This window comes from Dryobates pubescens, chromosome 20, assembly GCF_014839835.1.
Source record: "Dryobates pubescens isolate bDryPub1 chromosome 20, bDryPub1.pri, whole genome shotgun sequence".
Taxonomy (NCBI): domain Eukaryota; kingdom Metazoa; phylum Chordata; class Aves; order Piciformes; family Picidae; genus Dryobates; species Dryobates pubescens.
Genome location: NC_071631.1, coordinates 3,990,910 through 4,016,700, shown reverse-complemented (window position 1 = coordinate 4,016,700; position 25,791 = coordinate 3,990,910). Strand labels below are relative to the sequence as shown.

Below are 25,791 nucleotides of genomic sequence, written 5' to 3'. Positions count from 1 at the left end.
TTTGGGAAGAGAAACTCCATGAGTGGATCCAAGCATCGATGATTGATCACAGTTCCAGTCCACGCTGGGGGAGGCCGAGCTCTGGAAATGCAGTTGATTTTTCAGGGGTGGTTTCGGAGCTCCTGGCGGGGCTCTGGCTCAGCGCTTCGGGCGCGCCCTGGCGCTCTCCAGCAGCGGCAGCGGCAGGCGGCTGCTGAACCCCTTCCCTCCTGCCAGGGCGCCCTGCAAACGCGCTGGCACCGCGGCTACTCGGCCGTCGTCTGCAAGGTGTCCTTCTCCTCCCTGTTTTCTGTGCCGCTTTCGTCATCTTCGATCTCTCCTTCCTCTCCGCTGAATTTGTCGTGAGCCCACTTGGGGCTGGTGCTGGACTTGCGGAACATGAAGCGACCTCTGCCCCGGGGGAAGGCTCCCCGGCCGCGGCCTCTGCTCACCCACTTGTCCGCGCCTTCGCCCTCCCGGTCGTCGTGCTGTGCGGGAGGAAGCCAAGCAGGTCAGCTCAAGCTCTGACTGCTCACCCCAGGGGTTTTGAAGATCAGGAAATATTTGGGATGTTTGGAATAATTTCTTTGCTGCAAGAGTGCTGCAGGCATGGGAACAGGCTGCCCAGGGAGGCGGTGGAGTCACTGTCCCTGGAGGTGTTCGAGAAACCTGTGGCCACGGCACTCGGGGTCATGGTTTAATGGCCATGGTGGAGTTGGGTTAATGGTTGGACTTGATGATCTTACAGGGTTTTGCCAACCCAAACAGTTCTATCACAGAATGGCTTAGGTTGGAAGGGACCTTAGAGATCACCTGCTCCAACCTCCCCGCCATAGGCAGGGAAGCCTCTCAACTCGACTCAGATGTTCAAAGCCTCATCCAACCTAACCTTCAACACCTCCAGGAAGAAGCATCCAGAGTCTCCCCACCTTTGTACTGAAAAACCTCTTCCAAAGCTCCAGTCTAATCCTGCTCTCCCTCAGCTTCAAACCATTCCCCCTCGGCTGTCACCAGACACCCTCATGAGAGGTCCCTCTCTGTGAAGCTGGCTCATGACACACCCCTGCACGAGCCACCTGCCACCATCAGGCCACAGCTAATGCTGCTGAAGAGCCACACAGGCTTGCCTGGGCAAGGAGAGCAGCAGGTGGAAGGCAGGAAAGCACAGCATGACACAGGCTCCTTGGGCACACATTTCCCCTTTGTTTTGTTCTTAGTCAAACCAGCTTTGGTCCTTACAGCTGGGGACTGGGGGAAATTTAACCACCTCTGCTGCCTTCAGGAGTGCTTTGTGTGAGCCAAGAGAGATGCAGTTGGCACAAGCTGACACTGGGCTCACAGTGACCTATTGGTGTACATAAAAAGTGCAGTAGAGACTGGAAATTCCCCAAATCACAACTCTACCTTCAACAAGATCAGAGAAAAATGCAGTCAACAACAAATAAAAATCAAGGCTTTCCTGTTTGAGGCAGGAGACTGAAATAGTGCACTGCTCACTGAGAGGGTGAGGAACCTCAGGTACCTCAGATGAAAAAGGAGTTGGTGTGTTTAAAACTACCTCTCTTTCAAAGTATTCTCAGTCAGGATTCTCCCAGAGCACTGCCCTTCAGTGTGGCAGAATGTCACCACCCCAGAGAAAATGAAGCAGTTCTCACCCATCCAGGAAACTGGACACTTATGGGGACAGAACCACCAAGACACATCTGCACCACAGGTTTGGGCTGTGCTTTCACACTGTGAAACACAAAGCTCTTTACCTGGCCTTTAGGGTTTCACTTACAGCAAACCCCAAGGAGCAGAAACAAGCCCTCTTTAGTCATGAGCCAGAAGCTTCTTGTGAAGAAGTGTCACATGAAGCCTCACCCTGGTGGATCAGATGGTGTAATGACAGCTGCTGCCTTCCCCTCTAATAAGATCAGATATACCTGCAGTGCACAGGCATGTTTCAGGACTTCAAACACCTACCAAGTAGTACTTCTTGCTCTTGGGTGTGTACTCTGGATCCCACTCCTCATCTCGGTTGCGCTTCTGGAAGTCGTTGTTGCCACCACTGTTGCTGTTATTGTTGCCTGAAAAGTTGCCTCTGCCCCATCCTCTCCCTCTGGCTCTGAATTGCTGCAACAACAAAACACAGAAAAGAAATGAACCAGCTGTGGTGGCAGCTCCCTCCCACCCTCAGACAGCTTCCAGAATGTCCAAGAGATGCATCACTTGTCTGAGCATCCAAGAACACCTTTAACCCATCATTAAAACAAGAGGCCAGGACGTTTTAGGGTTTTCTAGCTCATCTGATTTCTACCAAGCTGTTTAAGATCCTGCAGAGGTGGTTTCCAGAGCAGCCAAGAGAAAGCATCTGACAAACAGAACATGCACATGAGACATCTGTGTAACCAAGGCATTGGGCTGGGTGGTTGTGACCTGATGAGTCCCATCAACAGCCTCACCTAAAAAAAAACAGCTAAGCACATCAGGTTGCTCAGCAATTAGTAATGCACAAAGGCATCCTGCCGTGATTCTGCTCCACACATCCTGAGTTCAGCTGCCCAGCCTATGTCCTCAGCACCATGCTTTGCACCCCACGCCTGGAGCCACCATGCTGTGGCTCCTCAGCCATGCCCAAACGACGACTGTGGGGTTTCTCCTTTGCTGTATGTGCTGCTCTTCCACAGCTGAAGCACAACAGCTGATTTTTTGCCCGCTCTGGGAATGGACACTGAGGGCAGGGGGTGCAGAACACTTACAAAGGTCCCTCTAGCTCTTCCCCTCTCATTTGGACCAGTGAATTCTTTTGTCCCAAGCCTGGACTTGTCAAAGCCTGTGGTGCTTTCCTCCCTCTCCTCAGTCTCTTCAGGATACTCCTCTGCTTTGACCGAGTGAGAGGAACGTGATGACGAGGAACTGGATCTGGATCTCTCCCGCACCCGTCGGTGTTTCCTGTTTCAGGGAGAGGAAATGGAGGTGAGGGGGACACCAACAGGGCTGGTACCTCCCCTGTGCCTTGTCTGCCCTGCAGGGCTGGTACCTCCCTTGTGCCTTGTCTGCCCCACAGAGCCATTTCTTTATGCACCCCACCAACACGACACTGTCCTTTCCCTACTGTGGGAAGGAAGAGCCTTAGTAAGGGCTTAGATCAGCTAAAGCACAGAGGTAACTCAGGTCCCAAGCCTTCTCCACAGAGAACTGGTTGCCTCTAAGGTGTTTACACCACTGCCTGAGACAAACCATGCATCCACAGAGCCTCAGCCAGAAAGGAAGCCAATAGAGAAGGCTGCAATGAGCATTAAAGCAGAGCCATTTAAACCTGGCTGCTCTCTAGAACACAACAGGAACAAGGAAAGGTGACTCACCCATTCTGACACATGGAGCTTTCTCATTTACCTTTAACAGTTATTTTAGTGTTTCAGACAGATCTAATGATATCAAGAAGACTCCCAGAGGAACAACTCATGCCACTGGAGCGGTTATGTACCCCGGCATGTACGCGGTGTCGTCTCCAACCTTAAGGGCAGAAACACCAAATGCAGAAGGGAATGGCTAGTGGGTTTCCTACATACTTTTTCTTTGAGCCTTTGTGACTTTTCTCCGTTTTCTCAGCTGATCTTTCCCTTGAGTGACTTGAATCCCTCGAGTCCACCGACTCCCTGGACTTATCCCGTTTAAGATCTCTTTCCTTATGTTTTTTACGGCGTTCAATATCAAGGCGCAGGTCAACAGGGTCGTCTTTATATTTCCCCTCAGCCTACAAATGCAGGGAAGAGAGGAGAGTTTAACACAGGGCTTCCAGTGCGTGAGCTCAGCACCATAACTTTGCTACTGACTGCACAGACTTCTGGAGAACAGCTTTATCTGAGTGCTAACCGACAATCCACTTCAAGATGTAAAATCCTGCGCTACAGCAAAGTTTGCATTCGTCAGGAATTTCATTTTCCTACTGCTTTTTAACTTCTCTTTTAAGCATTACAATAAACATCCTACTCATAGGGGAGGGAGAAATGCTGAAGCTGACACTTAGGGTATACCACAGCCAGTGAGGGACGACAATGACTTGGGAATACAACTGACTATGTGGCAGGACTACGGCAGGTCAAAAACATCCGAGAGGTCTGGCACTGAACAGCAGCACTTCTGCTGTCCTGCTGACAGACATCACCTACCAGAGGGCAAACAATTTGAACTACCAGGTCTGGAAGTTGCACTTCAGGAGAAGCAAAATTTGGTTGCTGCTTGGAGATACCCAAGATGGCCATCACTGATCAAAGTGTTAAGGGATGGAGGCTGCTGAAATGCAGCAACCAAGTGCATCTGGGAGAAGGCCACGCAGCCTCTGACATCTCTCAGGGGGATTTACTCTGTGGCAGACATCACCCAGAGCACTCTTTCCCCCTCAGCTGGAAGGGAGACTGTGAGAGGTGCCAAGGAGTCAGCAGAGACAGGAGTATGAGCTTCTCCACACAGTGCCAGCTGACCCTGGTGCTGCACAGAGCAAACACCAACAGCTGTATGAGAAGCACTCAGCTTCCCTGGGCTTCGTTACACTGATCATTGAAATGTGGCAATGCTTGCTTCGAGTTCTGTTTAAGTTGCTGCTTAACAATGGATTGAGAGAGTTTCTTTGGAAAAGGAGAAGCTGCGTTACCTGTGTGTCCTCTAGGACCAGTGGCACCTGGAGGAGCCACTGGAGCAGCAAACTGGCAGGGGCTGTGGTTCTGCCCAACACTGAGCTGGGGGAGCAACAAGGGCTGCGCTCAACCGGTGGCTACCTCACTTACACAACCCTGACCTCGGCAACTGCACGACTCACTACGCAACACAACAGCACATTAATTGCCTTGAATTAAATACAGAAGGATTAGTAAGTCTCTAGCCAGGAAATTTTTTTTACTTACATGAGTTTCTAACCACTTTTTTTTGTACAAATAAACATGTCAAATAACGCAGGAGCGAGAGCAGGCGGGTTGTGCTTTGGTTTGGGGTGGCTTTTTTTGGGTGACTTTTTGGTATTTTGCTCTTCTGCTTTCCCCAGGCAAAGAGCTTTTAATTTCTACTCTGAGAACAAAAGTGCTCCCGACAACGATGGATGACAGATAAGTGCCAAAATCAGCAGCAGCTCCCTTATGTGGTACAGCAAACACCTATTTGGGTTTGTGGGAGGGCACGTCTGTTTCACACGGAAGGCTGGCCGAGCTGTTTGGAAACCAGGTTTACAATAGACTCTGCCAAGCTGATGCTCAAGAGTTCAGGCCCATCAAATCCATCTCACCATCGTCCATCTCAAGCCACAAGTGTGTTTGGGGGGGAAAAAATCGAGAACAAATATGAAACAAGTAAGGTTTGCAGCAGGACTGGTTTAAAAAGCTCTTCAACGTCAATATGTATGAAGGTGAACAAACAAAGGTTCAAATCCCCAAAACGTTTTGGTGAGGTTAAGCCTTTCTGTCAACGATTTGTTTACAGCCAGAGCCTTGTTTAACAGTCAGCAGCCTTGGCTTAACCCCCCCAAAGAAAGCTAACTGACAAACAGCTAACACCAAATTCCAAACGGTCTGGATCTAACTCGCAAGTTTCAAGTGTGGAGAACGTTAAAGCAACAGCAAAATCAACACAGAACGGTACAAGTCAAAAGCTGTTAGAACAAGATTTAGCATCTGCTTAAACAGTGCAGTTGGTTTAGCTTAAGTATTTAACTTTACTTCCCTCTCTTTTGACATGCATGTCTGTCTTTTTGCAAACACGGTTGGAAACATTGGGTGTAGACAATTGAGTTAATCATACTTACAAGCAGAAAAATATCACAAAAAGTCTCTTCTCTCATCAAGGGCACTTGTTCCAAAAATCCTCTCTTTTTTCTCAAGCTCACCTCAATTGACTTTGGGGTCATTTACCATAGTCTAAACCACTTCACAAAGGTTGTTGATACATTTTTTAATAAAAATTAACCCTTTGTAGTTCATTTTTAGAATTATGCCCATCCTTAAAAGAAAAACACAAACTTAAGTAGAGAGTAATTTAAACAAAAACATCACTGTTAAGATCATGCCCAATGCACTCATTTTGTTGAATTAAAAGTAAGCAGAGTTAACAGTTCACCTTGAAGCCAGGGTCTCTGGGGCTTTTCGATTCCTCTTGAGAGAATCCATGTTTTCTAAAAGTACTGGGAGATATATCTATCCTCCTAAAAGGGAAGAAAGCACACAGATGCAGTCTATTGCTCTTAAGAACAACCTGAAGGTTTTTTCAGATCAAACGGCACTGGAAGAGCCTGAGGGGTAGCCTCATTCGTGTTGATAGAGATGTGAAGGGCAGTGCGGGGAGGACGGAGCCAGGCTCTGCTCAGGGCTGTCAGTGATAGGACAAGGGATAATGGGTGCAAGGTGGAGCAGAGGAGGTTCCATGTGCACATAAAGAGAAAATTTTTCACTGTGAGGGTGACAAAGCCCTGGAGGAGGCTGCCCAGAGAGGCTGTGGAGTCTCCGTCTCTGGAGACATCCAAAACCTGCCTGGATGCATTCCTCTGTGACCTGCTCTAGGTGGTCCTGGTCTGGCAGGGGGGTTGGACTCCACCTTTCAGGTCCCTTCCAACCCCTAACACTCTGTGATTCTGTGTAAAGCAGAGCAGTTTTTCCAAAGGTACTTAAAACTCCCCATACTATTCCATTCTTTTGTTTTTCTGAAGGTAGTTACTGACTTGAATTATTCCAGAATTACTCCAGAGTTGAAGAGAAGGAAATCTGAACCACCCTTGAAATGCTGAGACACTCAAGACACCAACCTGTGGATTTCAGGGCTCTTTTTGTTTTTAGCTGCATCCTGTTCCATTCCTTTCTTTAGATATTTGGTAAAGCGTTCATTCAGTGTCATTCCTGAAGACCCAAAGTGGTGCTCTGTGGAGGGGGGAAGAGTAAACAACACCAAAACATTAACACCGGTTCCGTACAAGGATGAAGCACAGCAGCCCTACAGCCTGAGCAAGTTCAGGTGCCTGCATGTGGAGCACACTGCTGCTGAGAATCTGGGATATTGTGTCCAGCTCTGGGCCCCTCAGTTCAAGAAGGATCTCAGGGAACTGCTTCAAAGAGTCCAGCACAGAGCCACAAAGCTGCTGAAGGCAGTGGAGCATCTCCCTTGTGAGGAAAGGCTGAGCTGGGTCTCTTCAGCTTGGAGAGGAGGAGCCTGAGGGGTGCACTCATTCATGTTGATAAAGATGTGCAGGGCAGTGTCAGGAGGAGAGAGCCAGGCTCTGCTCAGTGATGCCCAATGATAGGACAAGGGGGCATGGGGACAAGCTGGAACAGAGAAGGTTCCATGTGAACATGAAGAAAAGCTTTGTTACTGTGAGGGTGCTGGAGCCCTGGGGCAGGCTGCCCAGAGAGGTTGTGGAGTCTCCTTCTCTGGAGACTTTGCAGACCCATCTGGATGCATTCCTGTGTGACCTGCCCTAGGTGATCCTGCTCTGGCAAGGGGGTTGGACTGGATGATCTTTCGAGGTCCCTTCCAACCCCTAACACTGTGATTGTGTGAGCCATAACTAATACTGCTGACAGATTTCAGTTTCACTCCTGAATCAAACAATTTATTCAACAAGTCACACATTCTGAGTCACAGCCTCTCTGAACACTGCTCAGGTAAACCCAAAGATGTCTCTTCTGCCTTTCCAGCAGAGAAGTGATCTGTGTAAATAAAGACTCCCAGCTGAGCTGCTATTCTCATCCATGTTCTATCTGCTGGCAATCAGCTCTCTGAGCATTAACCAGAGTGACGAAACCTGCTTATTGGGCAAGGGAGGAGTGACCTTCAGCTGAGGATACATGGACATCTGACCTACCTCTTACATGGTGGACTATAGTCACTATATGTTGAGCAAACAGTTCAGAAGGGCTCCGCTGGGACTGAGCAGACTGAATGTGGTGGAAAATGGAGCGGAATTCTTGCTCCTTTTTGTTGCTGTGCACCAGGTCCCGGCACAGCTTCCGTTCCTGAGCCAAAATGCCACTGGGACTGGAAAAAGAACAGACCACATGAAATGGAAGAAGGGGGTAAAAGGGAAGCAGTTGAAGATAAACAATCTCAGAAGTTGGAAGCTGACTTCACTTTTTGGAGGGCCCTAAGGACATTCAACAGCACGAGCAGGGCACTCATTCCAACCCCTCTAAACCACTGCAGTAGTTCAGGTCACTGCTTAGGTTGTGCTGGCAGGGCTGTGCAGGTACTGAACCCTCACAACCTGTGACACAAGAACCCCTTCTCACTCCAATCCTTGCAGTGATCCTTCACTACTGTTGCTAAATTCTACCTTTGACATCCCCCAGAGCACGTCCACATTCCCTCCCTACTGCTGTACAAATCTATTTTCCAGAATAATTTGTTTATTGCTTTAAGATTTCTTGAAGCAAAGCTGAGAAAGGCTCCCAGAGCTTCAGTAAGGCTGTGCTGAGATAATCAGAGCAGTTAAACACACTCCAGACAATCAGGTGGCATTCAAATAGCATTGGAACTTCACTAAGCTTCTGGAAGCAAGAAGCCATCAAGTACCTGACTCTTCCCACAGCTCAGTGTAGGTGGAACCTGAGGCAGAAGCATCTACCTTGTGAACTCATCTCTGGTGGCAGAAACCTTCATGCTATGCCTTCACCAGCTGCAAACTGGCAACCACTCTATCCTCCCACCACAAAACAAGAGAGTCACACAAGCATTACAATGGAAGAAAAAAATTAATTCCTGTTGCCAAAGAATGCAAATTGTGATGCAATATTCTCTAGCCTTGCTCACACTTGGCCAGCATGTGAGGATCCTGGGAAGAGAAACAGGAAAATCTCCTATTTAGAGCTCCCAAACAATAGCAAATACTCACCGAGCAAGGTCTTCATCAAAGGAATCCATTCGAATATTGACCTGGGCCTCTCGAGTAATGGAGAAGGAAGATTTGCCAGGAGTTAGCCCCTCTACTTTGGTGCCTGGTTTCTCCTTAACCTCAGAAGTCTTCCTTGGCGGAGGGGAAGAACTTTTTTCCTGGCTCGATTTGTAAGTGGTCACTCTGAAATTCTTTTCAGGAACAAAGCCCCTGTGACCTGGTTCGGCTCTCTTGGATGTTGGCCTCTCTTCCTTTTTGGATCTTTCAGAATAACTTTCCTCCTCCATTTCATCAGATTTCCTTTGCTTCTCTTTCCCAGGTGGCAAGAAGACCACACCTTCCCACTTTCCTGACCTATCCTCCTCTTGGCCTTTACTTGAAGTTGCCACAACTTTAGACATAAATTTGGGCTCGTCATCGAACTCGGAATCTTTTCGGCCCTTTGCTTTGTCTTTCTTTTCCTGCTCCTCCGTCTCCTCTTTGCCATAATGGCTTTCCTTGTGGAATTCTGGGACCTTGAGCTTGTCAAAGTCATCCCTGAACTTGTAGCGCTTGGGCGACTGGCTGCCGCGGTATCCCTTGTCCGAGTCGGCTTTGGACGCATAGGAGTCGGATTTTGCCTTTCCATCTGTTGATCCCAACTCAGAGAAATTCCCTTTTTCTTTACTTTTTTCTTTCTCAACATTTGTTACTTTCTGCTCTTTGTCTTTCCCATTCTCAGCCTTCTGCTCCTCCAGATACCTGTTCATAAAACAAGACATGGCAGAAGTTCTCTTATTAAAGCTCAAAGGGGTTCCACGCTTCGGCTGAGAGCAGGCACATTTCAGAGCTAGGCACGGACAGAAAGCTGCCTTTAGGCCTGGCAATAGTTAACACAGAGCAGATTTACTCAGCCTGGATTTAAGACTTTCAGTTCTCACTAAAGTCAGCAAATGTAGAAGAAAATGGATGTGCAGACCCGATGAGATGAGGCTTAAGAACAAACACAAAACCAGCTTACCACAGATTCAACTTTAAGGAAAGGAGTAACATCTTACCCAATCCGTTTATCTCCTCACAAACCTGGTTCAGGAGAACAACACATCAAAACTTTCAAACTGGGCTGTTCTGCTTTTAAACAACACACTGGAAAGAAAAGCCTCAAAAGCTACTTCAAATTTGGGATGCAAGTTTCATAGGTAAGCTAAATATTTCATGACAGACTGCAAATACAAATAAAAGCAAAAAGGTTAACAGAGGAGAAATATTTCTTTTGCTGGGAGAAGACAAAACACTTGCAATGAGAACAACAATTTATCCAGTTTCAAGCATCAGAACCCTGCTTAAAGCACTCCCTAAGCAAAACCCCAGCCTCCAGGGACCAGCTGCAGAGCCCAAGGACCTTAGTTCAGTGCCCTGGGAAGCCCAAACAGGAGTTACAGGTTTGGGGTGGCTTCTTTTTTAAGTTTCAGACATCCTTGATATAGAATCAGTATTAAAATACTTTAAAAAACTGATAAAGAGAAGGTTTTGAAAGTGCTTGTGAAGGCTACAGTATCTTACAGAACAAAGTGTCGCACTCGGGCACCAACCTGCTGCCCAAAGAGACATGGGAGCTTGATACCTTCTCTATGGAAGGACATCTCCATCTCTATGAACTCTACAACTACCCAAGTCAGAAAACTAATTCCACCCTCCCATAGCACAGGGCTAGGTCTGGATTTTTGTTGTCATTTAGACAGCAAGCAGGACCAGCAGCTGGCTGGCACAGCACCTGCAGACCCTAAGGACCCCTGCAGTGCTCATGCAGAGCATCTACATGTGCCCACTGGCTTCAGGAAACACCACAGGAGAGCCAAACACGTCACTTGCCTCTTGGAGAAGGCTCCTCCTCCAGGAGCTGTGCTTTCCTCCTTCTGGGATGCTCCATATATGGAACTGATGGGTGTTGGACTTTTGCACACAGGGCTCTTCCTTGTCGGGCTCAAACCTGCCGAGCCGTGGTCAAAGGGACTCTGAGCCTGGAAGGAGGAGCTGCTGCTTTGCAGAGCAGAGCTCATCTGGGAGGGGTTGGACAGCGGAGGGCTCGACTTCTGCAGCGGACTCGGCCGAGGAGAGCGACGCCTGACCACGACGGACTGGAGAGGGCTTTTCAAGGCCGGACTGCGCTCCCTCGGGCTGAGCTCAGACACAGAAGCTCTGGAGGCTGAACTCGTACCATAGGTGGCCACCTCCTGCCACGGTTTTGATCCCTCAGACGCCTTCGCATCTTGCGCCGCCGCTCCTGAGAACGGCTGCTCCTTAGACTCATCCCCTTGGTTCTCCCCGGCGGCCTGAGAGCCTCGGGTGTCCTTGGAAGAGGACTTCTTCTCCTTTCCAGACTTACGCTTGGAAGACTCAACTCTGCTATGATTCGAGGAAGACCGGGAAGAGGAAGACCTCCTTGACCGATCAGAAGATGACTTATCAGAATTTCTAGAATGACTTCTAGACCGGGGCGAAGGAGACCTCCTCTTGGGCGACCGGGAGCGAGACCTCCCTCTGCGAGGGCTGTAGGCCTGGCGGTAGTTTTGCCAGTTGGAGCGGTAATTCCCGTAGCCCCCTCGGTTGTACTGGCCCCAGGGGTAGAACCCACGGTTGCGGCCACGGAAGTAGTAAGGTCTCCTGTACCCCCGGTTATGGCCTCGGAAATCCCGGTTCTGATAGACCCTGGGGTGGTTCCTTTCTCTGTTATGAGATGGAGAGTATGATCTTGAACGAGACCTAGAACTGGTAAGAGAGAGGAAAAACAACAACAACAAATTACACACACACAGTTTATTCTGGCATCACAGCTTTTTACTGGAAGCCTTAGAAACAAAGAATTTGAAAATCCAAGTCTGGCCCCCAAAACTTCAGGCCTGGCCCCTGAAAATTCCATTCTTTGGTTCACCCTCATCCAGTTGAGCTATTTATTAGACTTCACCCTGCCGTGGATACGATTTCTATCTGCGGCGCTGCCAAACAAGTGTTTGATTTCAGGATCACTGCAGAGACCACGACGAGCGCACAGTGCTCCTCAGTTCTTCTAGGATGAACATGGCTGCTAGCCAGCTTCAGAAAAGATCCCAAATTTCCCCCTTGTGTCCCAAGTTCTCACATGCTTTAGAAATTCTCATGGTCAAGGTGAAATCTCACTTTGCCACAAGAGCTAAATAAACCACTGCACCTCCACATGAGAAGAGAATTAGAGAGCAAACAGCACACTGCTCGATAGGTTTCAGTTTCAAAAGCCACAGTTCCGAAGCTGGAGCTCCAGAGAAGCAGGAGAGCAGAGGAATGTGCTCACTCTCCAGCCTGACACCACAAGATGGCATTGTTCAGTGTCCCTCTGCTCGCAGCCACACCAGGCAAGAACGCTCCTGAAGGACAGAACTGAATCCACAAGTACAAAGCCTGTAAGAATCCAGACTGAAGTGGCCAAACATTTTGTTCCAATAGTCTCCTCTGTGGAATTTCTGGAGCTGCAGCTGTGTAACTGTTTAAAAGCCCCACTGCAGCTCAGGAGCATATGCCAGCTTTACAGAACATGTTTCACAGCTGTTGGAAAACCAAACTTCTGCTGAAAGTCTGAGGTTTTAGCTAACTTGTATTAGTGAAGCAGCAAAAAAAGTTCAAACCAGTAAGTTAGACAGAACAGATTGTTCAGAATGGAATTTGAGTGAATAATATTAATGAAAACCATTTCCACAATCTGGCCTTCCATTAAGAGCCTGTAGCTCTACAACACTCAACTGCTGCACTCCAACAGACAGCTACTTTCACAGCCCAGCAGCACACAACTCCCTGCTGCTCTATCGTTTTAGAGAGGTTTGCAGCAGGAAGATTTCACTCCAAGAGTTGCAGAGATTTGCAGAAATCTTTTCCATACAATTGTCTGTATTTAGTTAAAAAGTAAGAATTCTCCCTCCTCTGACAGCCCCTGTAACCAGCCAGCTCACAACCACTGCTCCGGTGCTAAAGCAACCACTGTTGAGCAACAGGGAAAAATCAAGACCTAAAGAAGGTAAGAAATATTAGGCAGACTCCAACACGACACAATACAGCACAGAACAACCAGTAAACCTACCAAATGAAGAGGAAAACCCATACTGTGGTGTATGCTGAAGCACACAATAATGGACTTTCATGCCAGGATACCACCAGACCTACCTCAGAGAGCATCCTAACGCCACACAAGACGACTTGGCCGCACTAACCCCCTCCATCCTGACTCTTTGTTTCAAAAAGGAGTTATTTACAAAGCACAAGCAGATTCAGCAGCAGCACAGAGGAAATGACCATGTTTGCACAGGGTGCCTTTGTTTTCAGCTGTCAAAAGTTCCTTCAGAGCTAGGCAGCTATTCCCCAATGACCACAGATCTTCCAGCATTCCAGCCTCCTCCTGAAAAGAACGGGAGTCTCCGCCTCCAATTTACTTTTGTCATGTCCTCCACTCCCCAACTGTACATTTGTTAGAGCCTCTGCATTTTGAAACTCTCCCTTAATTGTTAACAGTTGCATGTGTTTACAGCCTAATGATTTTCAGAATGTGTGTTGAGAATTTAAGATCAGTGAAAAAGCAGCTGATGCTATACCCTGTCCAAGCCCTAATGCCTTTGCCAGATACAGAACATTTAGCCAAAAGCAAAGCATAAAGATGTTCTGCTATCCAGGGAAGACTGAACCTGTAACTGGCCTGATCAGTCAATTCAGGAACCCAAGAACAACTATTATGGACACAAAGTGATTTCTCAAAATGAACTGCAGAGAAACTAACTTTGTGTACTTTATACCCACCCAGAACTAACATTTCTGTTAACTGACTCCTGAGTGTTGAGGGCAGGCACAGAGGAACAAGGGTAGTCCCTATATTTTTTAGTAGTACCTTCAACTAAGAGGAAAACTTCTTTGAATTCATTTTCATGAAGTGGGGGGGAAGCACAAAACACCTGCAAAAGCCCCCCTCAAGGTTGGGATCAATTTAGAAAAGCCCAAAATGTGTTCTTGTGTGACCTGACAGAGGTGACCCTGCTCTGACAGAGCAGTTGGACTCTATCTCCAGAGATCCCTTCCAACCCCTACCATTTTGTGATTCTGTTAAACTAAACAAAGTGGCACATTTTGCTGTGGATGTTCCCAGTTCTCTCTCCCCACTCTAGGGCACACACCTAACCTCTCCAGTAAAGCAAAGGTCTGGTCAAAAGAAGAAAATTATGGATGCCCCCTCCCTGGAGGTGTTCAAAGGCAGGTTAGATGAGGCCTTGAGCAGCTTGGTCTAGTGGAAGTGCTCCTGCCCATGGCAGAGGAGTCAGAACTGGATGATCTTTAAGGTCCTTGCCAACCCAAATGATTCTATCAATCTCTGAATCATTCAACCTAAGACCACCATGGCCATATCTGGTTTTGTTCCTATTAAGGGAAAGAGACCTGCAGAGAGAAGTAAAATTATTGTTCACAGGGACCAGATTCAGGGCTCAAAAGCAGGCTCTCCACAGCGCTGATAAACAGTCACCAACGATTCTCTCAGCTCATGAAAACACAACAGCACAGGCTGGCAGGAAACAGGACGCTGGCTACCCTGGAATCTAATCAAAGTCTTTCCCTGCAAAGTGACAAACCATCTGGGCAGGACAGAGAGGAAAACCAGTTACACCCTTTGGCATCTGAGCTGCAGGCACTTACCTGAGCCTGCGTTTTCTGGAGCGTGAGACAGAGCGGGACCGGGAGCGGGACTTGGAGAAGGAGCGGGACCGAGACCTCGAGCCAGACCTGGACCGGGACGAACGGGACCCAGACTTTGACTTGTTAGTTTTAGACATCTTGGCAAGCACCTGCCAGTGGCACCTGAAGGAAACAGGGAGGGATGAGTATTTGAAAACAGTGAAGTCACAAGGTGGATTTGAGAACAGGGAACATCTGGCAGCCTGACAAAGCACAGAGTGACACAAAGCTTGGTAAAACTGGAAAGAGGAACGTTTGAAGCTGCTGCCTAACAACAGATGAATGGTGCTGGGCACAGAACAGAAGGTTTTTTCCAGTCCAAGGAGGAAGTCTGCAGAAAGACTAAAAAGCTTTCAACCCAGAGTTATTACAAATAGAAGTGCTACAGCTGAAAGCAGCGAGGCAAAGGCCAGGAGAAGGCAGAGGCCACGGTGCTAGCTTAAGCAAGGACACCTTGAAAGAGCCAAATCAGCTCATTTTGGTCACACCACTATCAACACTGCCAGCTGGTTAAAGATCAACAAAAAATAAAAGGGCCTACCCCCAAAAAATATCCCAAACTCTTCTCTCCATTTTCAGGTGGAATTATGAACAAAAATCCTTATCCAAGACCCAGCAAACACAACCCTAAGGGCATGGCTCTGAGCACTCAGGTTAAGTCCTGCTTCTGTAGCTCAGGCAGTTACAAACACCTATCACCAGCCAGTTCTGTTGCAGCCAGAATTCAGACATCCCTCCAAATAGTCACAGTGAAAAAAAAAGGAAAGACTGATAATGGTACAACTTCTTTTTTTCACCTACTGATTAAAACTGGAGACATTTAGGTATAAAGACACAACCCAGCAAGCAGCTCTGCTGCTGGATCCATTTTAAGCAAATTCCAGCAGCCTGACTTGCAATGTCTGCACTTCCAGTCACTGCCCAAAGCCAAATTACATATATGGTTACCAAATCCTCCAGTTGCTGCCAGGGCCCTTTCAGGAACAGCACAACACCCCAGGAGCAGCCAGTGGGAAAGTGGGTGGTTGCTCATCACAAGAGCTGGTACTTTCCAGAAATGGGAAGTTGGCTTTTGCTTGAAAGAAAGAAATCAAGTTACGTCTGCCTGCCCTTCCCTTTAACTACACTCAAGATGCTATACCAACTGAAGCAGTTTAATATATGCCATACTGCAAAGTACAGAGTGGGGGGGAAGGAAAAAAAAACGACTTCCTGGTCTGTCAGGAAAAACTAAATTGCACCAGGGGTTAAGATCAAACAGCACTACCAGTGAGGAAGAGGAGTTCATTCCTATGCATGGCCAGTTTTCAGGGAAGGAATGGGTGAAAGGACCATTTCTAAATATTTCCATTCAATCTACCAACTACACCCACTCAAACAGCAACACTTCCACTCTGTTGGTCTAAACAATCAGAAGATTAGCACAGGAAATCAAAACGTGGAGGAGAAGCAGAGAGAAATGGCAACAGGAACTGCTAGAAGATACAGAAAGCTGATCTGAATTACCTCCTGGGATCAAGGAGCTGCTCCCAACTGAATCCTGAATGGCTTTGACACAGGAAAACCACGGGAAAAAAGCTACTTTGTCAGGACATTACAAATCCACCCCACAAACTGTGTAATTTCAGGACAGCTCTCTACTAAATGACTACCCTGGAGTTCAAGAACAAGCCACACTCAGCACACATCATCAGTTACCTTTATTTACACTGAACCCTGAACTACTTTAATAGACTAATATCATTAAACCAGCTTTCACCACAGCTCTTCTGTTGTGCCCCTTCCAAAAGGACTCATTTGCCAAGGAAAAGCACCTGGGCAGAGCTGAGTGACCAAGCAGCAGCAACTCCCAGTCAGCCCTGAGAAGGCCCCAAAAGAGATTTTTAAAGTATCACTTGCTTTGAGCTGTTTCAGAGCCTTTGTATTTCACTTTGATCCGCAGCACTCACCGGCCAAGCACCACTCTGGTATGTGAGCTGTGTGCCAAAAGCTCTCTCGCCTCAGAAGTGTTTTGGGTTGGGCTTTTTTTTACCTTTTTTAAAAATCTTTGTCAATATTTTTAAAGTTGATTCATTCCTAATGTGTGAGGTCAACCCTGACCAGAATAGAAACTGAGCTGCTGTGCTCTATCAGTGCTCAAAAGGTTAAACAAATGAAAACTTGGAGTCATTTCAGCTCCCCTGTGCTGACACTGCAGTTGTAAAGTCACTGTGATATATATTTCATTGGTCTAAGAATTACTAACTGACCCAGATGAAGTGTGTGAAGACACCAGTGAAGGCAAGGGCCAAAGCCAACCCTCTTTGATGTTTGGCAGGAACCTTTGAGGATGGTTTTTCTGCAGAGATCCACTGCTACTCCTTAACTAGAACAAAAATGGGCAGATGTCTCTGAGGATATTTCTGCTGTTGATGAGCACTTGGACTAATCACTACCTTAGCAACAAGACCCATGCACAAAATCCCCAGCATGACAATACAATGAATTGTTCATCTGCATTCAAAACTTAATCCATGACAACACTTAATCATGGCAAAGCTTACAAATGATCTGTTTTACAAGAGTATTTTTAATCCAGATCAATTCCGTGACCCTCTTCATGAGTCTTGCTGACAAATAAGGAGAAGTTAAGCTGGAGAATCAAGAACCTGGAAGCCTCTCACTCTCACAGATTCACAGAATGGTTTGGGTTGGAAGGTACCTTAAAGTTCATCCAGTTCCAACCCCCATGCCATGACCAGGGACACCTCCTACCAGCCCAGGTTGCTCAAGGCCCCATCCAACCTAGCCTTGAAAACCTCGAGGGAGGGGACATCCACAACCTCCCCTGGGCAATCTGTTCCAGTGTCTCACCACCTTCACTGTAAACAATTTCCTTCTAATATTCAGCCTGTATCTGCCCTCCTCAAGCTTCTCAAAGTGCCTCCCAAAGTTTGGAGGCTATTTCAAGAAGCAAACTTTGCCTTCTCCATTTCAAAATCCACACAGCAATCCATCAAACCATGTAAAGAGGGGAAAGCAACAGAGGAACAAATGCTCCTCCTAAGCCACCACAAAGGACTCTGCATGGAAGCAGTGTCAGGAAAGCTAAAAGTTTTGCCTGGTTTGAGTCTCCTGGCAGAACTCCTAAAAGAAGAGCTCAACCCTGCTGCATGGCAATGAAAAACAAACAAATCACTCAAGAGGCTCTTACTGTTGGACACAGCACCAGCTCCCACAGCCTCAGAATGAGATTATTCAGCACAGGTAGAGAGAATTTATGGGCACTGATTAACATCACTGCAAGGCTTCAGCAAAAGAACAAAGCTTTGAGAGGGGGCACAGAAATGGAAGTTTAACACCTGACATCAGTATGAGAGTGAATAATGCAGCCCATCCAGGTAAAGAGGGGGAAGCACAGTCCTCTTCTGCCCAAAGCCACCAGGATGTAAATAAAACAGCACTCTCTCAACAGAGCTTGTCCTTCTAGGACAGCCAAGAGTCTTTCACAGAGCTGGTGTATTTTACCCTCTTTACCAGCTATTTGGAAGGACAAACCACAACATTCCAAGTCATCAGGCAGAGGGTTTTTCTTCATAATGTGTTTGGATAATACATGGTACACACTCCTTTAGGCACAGCAACATTAACAATGAAAGAAGAATTCAAGAGTTTAACTTGCAGTGCCCAGGATAGAAGGGATACAAGAAGACATCTTACAGACTCCAAGGCAGGCGGTTCTACCACCTCTGAAGGTTTTATTTTCCATCATGTACCCACCTGCTTGTGCAGGTTCACACCTTGCAGCCTTCAATAGTCAGTTTTCACTGTCTCAGCTTTGTCAATTATGAAATCAGGAAGCAAACCTGAAATGAGAAGAAAATGCATTGAAGCACCTTTATGAGTACTTTGTTGGCCATATCATCACCAGAGATCACCAGGAACTTCCTTAAGTGCCTTTTTTTCCTAACCCATATGAACCAAGACCACACTCAGGAAGCAGGACCAGCTAACCTTTCTTCCAGTCATGGAAAGTAAGAAACGTGCTCAACACTCTCTGCTGGAGCAGAACAGCCAGTCCAGGACTCCGCTATTCCAGAACACTGTAAAGAACATTTCTATATGCCAAGACCTGGGTCAAATGAAGAACATCTCTTCTTTCACAATGCCTTCTTCCAGGGTTTTGTTTCCCCATTTCCAGCTGGCCTGCAGTACTTGACTGTCTCTTTCCACCCTCCACTCCTTTTTCTGAGGTCTTTCAGGCAGTACTCATCATTCCTTCAGACCTTTCACAGATGCTGCAGCAGAACAGAGCCACCAGTGCACAGAAAAGCCTCTAAGAGAACACTACAGCTGAAACTGCTCCAGCTCCAGAGTGTCATCGAGGATTGCTACAGCAGGGAGCATTTGCCAACAGAGAGAGAAAGCCACAGCAGACGTGGCCCCACCAAAAGCAGTTTCTCTTTGTGTCTGCCTGTAATACTCTGAGCATAAACACTCTGAACATTTGGGAACAACTGAAAGGACTCCTGAACACACCTTGGAAGCGTGCACAGAGAACTCCTCACAGCAGGTTCAGTTCATTGCACAGTGTTTACAAAACATTAACTTGCAAGTTTTAAAATATTTTGTAAAAGCAGCTGGAGAAAGCTCTCTGTAACTGTGGCAGGAAAACAGAAATGGATTTGTTCCTTTCTGGCCAGGGCTTAATGAAATTGTTAGGGTTTGTTTTGCTTCAAGACCCAAAGCAAACAAGACAGCACCTCATTAGAGAAACTATTTCTGCCCCAGTGTCTTGTCATTCATTTAGTGTCCTCTAGCACAAGCATTCAGCTGGGGGAAAGCAGTTGAACTCCTGCTTTCTGTGCACAGAACACCCTTCATTATCAGGGAATTTAACTCTCCTTCAGCCAGCTCCACAATTCATAATCCTGAGCTCCAAAACCCAAATGAGATTAGTTAATGCTAAAAAAAAAAATATAATCCTACAGCACATCTTACCCAGGGCACTCTGTATGACTAGGCAGCAGCAGCCACTGCTCACAGACACAGAACTGCACAGTAAAACCCAGCTTCATTTCCCATCAACCAAGCTTTTTAACATTTGGATAAGATCCCCAAAAGGCTTACAGCAATTTAAACTATGGCAGCCCTTGTGCTAGCCAACAAATTCTCTCTCTCTCCAACTTAAATCCCCAGAAAGCAAAAATTATTTATTGCTGATAATTTAAAAACCAACTGAACTGGAGGCTCTCTGGGTATCTCCTGAAATACACAGAACAGTTACAGCCACAACTGAATCTGTCCTAAAGGATTCACACATTTACTCTTCACACATTTCACCACGAAAATACCAGCTCCAGCAACTTGCCTTTAAAAGCTGCAGAAAGCAAACCCATTCATTTACTCTTAAGCCAGCACTTGATTTCCCTCTACCTGAACCTGAAATCTTGCTGTCTCAGGGAAAAAGGAGGAGGATTTCATGTTCATTAAAAGTTGTTTAACAAAATTAACCTCCCATGGCAGGGACAGCCATCGGAACAGGCTGTCCCTGAGCCCTGCCAGGCTGCAAAACAGGTAACTGCCTCTCCACAGCAATCTGGTACACATGGAATCAGGCAGCCCCCAGTGCTGTGTGTACATACCTTGCATAGGTCTCCCATCAATGATGTTTCTCAACACAGCTTTAGCAGAAGCAACAGAGCTCTCACCTAAGTTAAAGAAAGGGAAAAATCAAATTTAAACCCATTAAGATCCTGAATAAAGCTCACATTTCACAAGCACAGGGAAGGACCCTGATTCTGCCATTCATCCCAGCAGCTATTCCCAGTAAAAAAAAAGAAACAGCTGCCAAAATGACTTAATCTAATCAGACAGTGAATAGACAGATCCTTAACTGGGGAATCTGACCTCATCCACAGCCCTACAAAAGCAATTAGCTGCAAAAACCTACACAGATACACAGGGCCTGAAATAATCAGGTGCCCTCCTAAATGCCAGGTGTACAGCCCTCTGTTACAGCACAAATTAACATAATTAATAACAAGCCTACTTCCCCAGAGAACAGAATTTCAGCCTAACCCCCACACCATCACCTTTGTGCTCTGGAGCAGACACTCCCAGGGTTACTGCCAAGCTTCCACTTCAGAAGCCTTCAGCCAGAGGCACGGCGAGTGTGGGCAGCAGGGCAACCACAGGCAAGCTGGGCAGGGTGCAGCCCCTGGCATTGCAGCAGGGGCTGCTTTGGGCTCTGTGCAGCTCCCTGACTCTGTAAATCATGACAGGCTAAAAATGGCCAGATGACAAATCTGGAGACAAAATGATGAGCAGGCCACTTGCTCTCCTACCCAAGGAGAGGCAGCTCTAAGCAGGGCTCTGCAAGGAGGCCTCCTTGAACAAGTGCAACAGGGGAGAATTCCACCAAGTATTTTCATATGGGATAGGAAAAAGGGCAACGATGGAAAACTTCCTTGGGTGGGAAATGACACCCCTCCCACAGCAGGACCCCCCTGCAGCAAGGCTGGGTTCCCTCTCCCTGTGTCACCATTATTGTCTCTTTATGGACGAGACAGCTTCCGGTTGCCATGGAGGGGAGCAGCGCAAACACAACTCGCAGCTGGCGTGAAATGTAATCCATGATGTGACTATTCATAGCTCTGACACAAGAAAGCTAAATTAAGCAGGAACTCTTCACTTTCTCAAAGCCACCACTCGGCCTCTCCAGTGCCCTGTTTCACTGTGACCAGTGGAAGGATGTTTTCCTTCATGGCAAGAGGGACTCCCGACCTACAAACCCAGCCCTGTCACCCAGAAACAAAATGGCACTGACTTGTTTCCAGGCACCACTCTGGCCTGACTCCAGCAGGAACAGAGGAGAGGAGATCTTTTGCTGCATCTAACAGCTTCTCCTCATCCTAGGAGCCATTACAGAAACCCAGAGAGCAGTTTTAAGCCACACTTGCAGGCTTGCCCAGCAGTGAGGGTTTGCTGAACACCAGGACAGAGCAGTGAGGTCAGAGCTGTGCCACACGGGAGGTGAGCAGCACACCCTCCATGCCTCCCCTTGGCTGCTCGCTCAGCCTTGAAGCATCACCTTGTCCAAGCTCCCCTGGAAGCCAGAAGAGCTTTTGCAACCACCACCACCATTCCTCTCCCTCTCAGTGCCCATGGCCTAAACTCTATGGCTCAGTACAGAGCAAGAATTTTTCCACAGAGAAACTCTCTGTACAATGGTAAGGCAGAGAAAACCTCACCACCCAAACCCCTCATTACTCTGCTGGCACAGGCAGCCATTAAACACAGCTCAGAATCTTGTAAACTTTTCCAGACATGGAAAAAAGTCGAAGGGCTAGAGAGCTGCTGAAGTGATGACCAAGTTCTGACATGGCAAGTGGTCACTTTGCAAAGACAAAGGCAAGTGAGCTAAAAGAAATGTAAATAAATAATTATAATCAAGCTTCTGGCAGAACTGCAGAGTTCTTCCAAGGAGCTCTTTGTAACACAGCTAAAGGGAACACCACAGGTCTGCAATGAAAAGCATCCTCAGGCTTAACCAGCCCAACTCAGCACTTCCAAGGCCTCTCAAAGCAAGGCTTCTTTTACAGTGAAGTGGGAGCAGGTAAACAGTAACAACACAGCTGACTTGCACAGACTGTCACCTACTTTTATATCATGGTGGCTTATACATGTGGTGTATTTGTGTTCCATGTCAGGTGTTCACCTGCTCTTCTGCAGCATGCCAATCCCTGAGCCCTGGCCTGACCCCAGAGACTCTTTTCTTAACTAGTTTACAAAGCTCCCCAGCTTCAGAAAGCTGAAAGAAACCAGCAGCCAGCTAAATGACATTTTCATAGCCCTAACAGCAGAACAATTCATGTCTGATACACAGGACACAACTTGCATTGAAACAGAAGTTAAGGTGAGGGAGCAGGGCTGCTCTGAAATCCCAGCACACAGGGAACCTCCTTCCAGAGGTGGAGAGCTGGCAGAGACATAAAGGTAGCAAGGAAGGGGAAAAAGTAGGAAGACACCTGAGTGCAACTCAGCAGGAAGAAAGACATGACTCCTGCAGACAAAGCACTACAGGCACACATCCATCACCACACACCTGCCAGTGCCCACAGCAGGCTTGTATGGACATCTGCTCCTGTGCCCACAGTGCCCACACGGATACCCAGCAGGGCAGTGAGACCTGCCACTGCTCCTGTGCTTTTACAGCCAGCAGCTTGCAAAGGTACCAGTGCTGTAGATGCCTCCATGCCATGGCCAGATTGTTTCTTTACAGGAAACTGGCAGGCAGAAGGTTTCACCTTTCGATCCCTGGATAAAAAAGGATGCTGAGTGAGCAGGCAGCAGGGTTCTGGCACCCTTGCCAGCGGCACCACACTGCCCTGTGCCTGCCTCCTTCCCCCAGGCAGCAGCCCCAGCTGAAGAGGAGCTCACTGTGCACTCTGCAGCCAGTCAGACCCCAGAGCTCTGCAAACCCCCTGTGCTGGGGTCGTGTCACTCAAAGACCACACAGCCTTCCCTGCAATCAAAAGGCAGCTCAGAACACTGAGGCCTATCTGCTGAAGGACAGCTTCAGGAGCAGCATTTCTGCAGTGTCAGCTTCCTAGGGACTTCAGAAACAACTCCTGAAACTGATTTCTCACAGTGCCCCTTCCTGCTCCTGCTATAACTCACAGCAAGGAGAATATGAAACAAAAATATGTAACAGGATCCAAAGAAAATGTGGACACAAGATCCCGTGTCACAAACCCACACATTTTAGACAGCTCTCTGCCTTATTCCATCCTCTGACCTGCTGCCAGATTGCATAACTAATGATACAGTTCACAAATCAGCCATTTCCTTACCCTGTGCTGGGCACCTACAAGTGCCAGACAAAGTGCACAGATGAACCCCACTCTCCAGAAGAAGGCACTGCTGTGCCTAAATACTCTTCTTTTTCTGCCTCTACAATATGCTGCCTTAAAGGCAATCAGAGGCTGAGCTTCAAAACATGTATTTTTAAAGGAATGGGAACTGGGTTATGCAATGCAAACCTAAAGAACAGATTTCCTCCTCGGCCATAGCACTGGAGGGCAGCAGCCACACAAAAGGCACACTAAAAACAGCTACTGACCTCATCCTAAACACTGACAGAGCCACCTGGCCTCACTGCTGGCAGGGAGGAATTCTGCAGGAGGCCTTCCCAGAGAGAAACTGACTGATTTAATTGTCTGAGCTGAGGAAAGAGCATCCTGAAAACGGCCTGCAGTCTTGCACACACACACGTGCTCTGTGCTGACACTGCTGCACAAGCAGCAGATAAAGGCTCTTGTCCTTCCACCCATCAGCTCTAAGACAACCCAAAAAGCTTTCCAAACAGCTTCCCATCGAATTTACTTCAACGAGTAAATCTGTTCTTACACCACAGCATCAGACACATCGTTGTATTACTTAAAAATCAGGAATGAGCACCCCAGCTCACAGGAGTCCCGAGGAAATGCTGCTGCACACACAGCACCATCCATCCCACACCTCCACACTCCCCACCCAGGAGCAAACAGCAGCGAACTCGCATCTCCCAAGGCTGCTACACAGAGCCTGACACACAACCGCGCTCAGAAAGCTACTTGGGAGGAAGTGACAGGGAATGTACTTATATAAATCAATACACTAATCTCCCCCAAACAACAGTTAAGGAAATCAGCCCTTGTCAGTCTGCTGAAGATGAAGAGAGGCTCATGCGTGCCTCTGTGCCCCTCCAAAGCCCATTTGATCACATCCTCTGAGGGTCCACCGAACTGCAGTTTTAACCGAGATGGAGAGCGGAGCATACAAGTTACCAAATCCATCCCGCTGGACCGAGCAGCACACGGTGCTGAGGGTCGGTGCTTGAGCCGCACACCATCGGCGGAGAGATATCAACCATAGCTCACGGGGTCATGGCTGCGGCCCGGACAAGTTGCCACCCCTGCAAGCTGTCGCTCGTCCCCTCGGGAGTACAGGCAGCGTCTCCTGCGCCGCTGCGAGCATGTGGAAAACCCAGACATAGGCCATGACCCGGCGAAGGGAGGAAACCTCCGGGAACAGGCCGAAGGCCCGAAGCGGGGGAGGAGTCTCTGGGGATGAGGCCCTGAGGCCTGGGTGAAGAACGGGAATCTCCAAGGAAGGCTGAGTCGGTACAAGGGGACGAATTTCAAGAAGCAGGTTCGGCTGGAGCGGGACAAGGGAAGACTCTACAGATAGGCCTCGGGAAGCTCCGATCAGCCCCGGAGATGCGAGGAGGTGGAGCCAGGCCCGGCCACGAGGCCTCGCCCGGACCGGGCCCCGGGAGAGCCCCGTCGCAGCGTTCAAGCCTCGCCCGGGGGACCGTGGGGCCGCGCCCGGCACGTGGCGGGAGGGCAGCGCCGCGCTGAGGCCTGGGGCGGGGATGGGGACAAGGCTCGGCCAGGGTGGGCGGCACAGCCGCGGAGGGCACTCGGTGTGAAACAGAAGGAAGGAAAGGGACGAGAAGAGCTCAGTGGCGGAGGACAGGGCCGGGCCCCACCGCGCCAGGCCTGGCCAGGCCTACCCACACTCACCGGATCCGCTCCGCCCGCGGCCTCCTCAGCAGCCAGGCGCCTCCACCTCCTCCGCACGCACTTCCGCTTCGCGCGCGCTCGCCGCCCGCCCGCTAGGGCTGCCGGGAGCCGCAGTCCCAGCCCGGCTGCGCTCATTGGCTGTCGGCACAGCGTGGACTACAATTCCCGGCAGGCATCGCGCACCACTAATGTAATTTCCGCCTCCTCTCCTGGTGCCACGGGGAGGGCAGAGGCTTCCGGCGGGGAGGGGCGGGATTGCAAGGGGCCTGGCCGGGAAATGGCGGCGGGGGCGGTGGTGATGGCGTAGGGTGTTTTCCGCCCTTCCCGGGGTAGGCGGAGCCTTCTCCACCACCACCACCTGGCGTTCCAGAGCTGTCCCCGCCTTGAAGGGGCGAGAAAGGAGTTCGTCGTTGAAGGGACCGTGAAGCCGCCTTTTCCTTCCCGCCCAGGTGGTGCAGGCTGCAGTCCTCGGCCCCGAGTTCCCCCCGCCTGGCATTTTATAACTGCCCTTGGCCTCTTGTGGCGGCTCAGAGGCTGGGATGGGGAGGGGTCATCTCTCTGGCAGTGGTCTGCTGATGGGTGAGGGCAGCCAGGATGAGCCCGCTGCATCCCTGGGAGGGAGCAAGTTGCTGAGAGAGCAAACGGTGCTCCAGAGACAAGCCCTGACAGGAGGCTAATTGCAGTCCCGCTGGCAAT

General features: G+C 48.6%; 1 protein-coding gene across 1 annotated transcript; it reads right to left on the bottom strand.

Annotated features, from left to right (window-relative positions):
• Positions 1–173: 173 nt before the first annotated feature.
• On the bottom strand, positions 174–25,146 carry THRAP3 (thyroid hormone receptor associated protein 3). Its single transcript, XM_054170355.1, has 13 exons — positions 25,096–25,146; positions 20,173–20,238; positions 18,308–18,393; positions 14,510–14,671; positions 10,679–11,575; positions 8,828–9,568; positions 7,802–7,974; positions 6,749–6,860; positions 6,067–6,151; positions 3,534–3,718; positions 2,721–2,913; positions 1,945–2,094; positions 174–467 (listed from the first exon to the last, which is right to left on the bottom strand). Exons 4-13 carry the CDS (start codon positions 14,644–14,646, stop codon positions 246–248), a joined length of 2,895 nt encoding a protein of 964 aa, XP_054026330.1. The 5' UTR covers positions 14,647–14,671; positions 18,308–18,393; positions 20,173–20,238; positions 25,096–25,146; the 3' UTR covers positions 174–245.
• Positions 25,147–25,791: the final 645 nt, after the last annotated feature.

Excerpts from the sequence above, each read along its gene's own strand:
- THRAP3 (XM_054170355.1), bottom strand. The coding sequence starts at position 14,646 with ATGTCTAAAACTAACAAGTCAAAGTCTGGGTCCCGTTCGTCCCGGTCC. Across the intron at positions 3,719-6,066 it reads CCAGAGACCCTGGCTTCAAG|GCTGAGGGGAAATATAAAGA; the intron begins GTGAACTGTTAA and ends CTGCATTTGTAG. Across the intron at positions 2,095-2,720 it reads GAAGAGCTAGAGGGACCTTT|CAATTCAGAGCCAGAGGGAG; the intron begins GTAAGTGTTCTG and ends TTGTTGTTGCAG.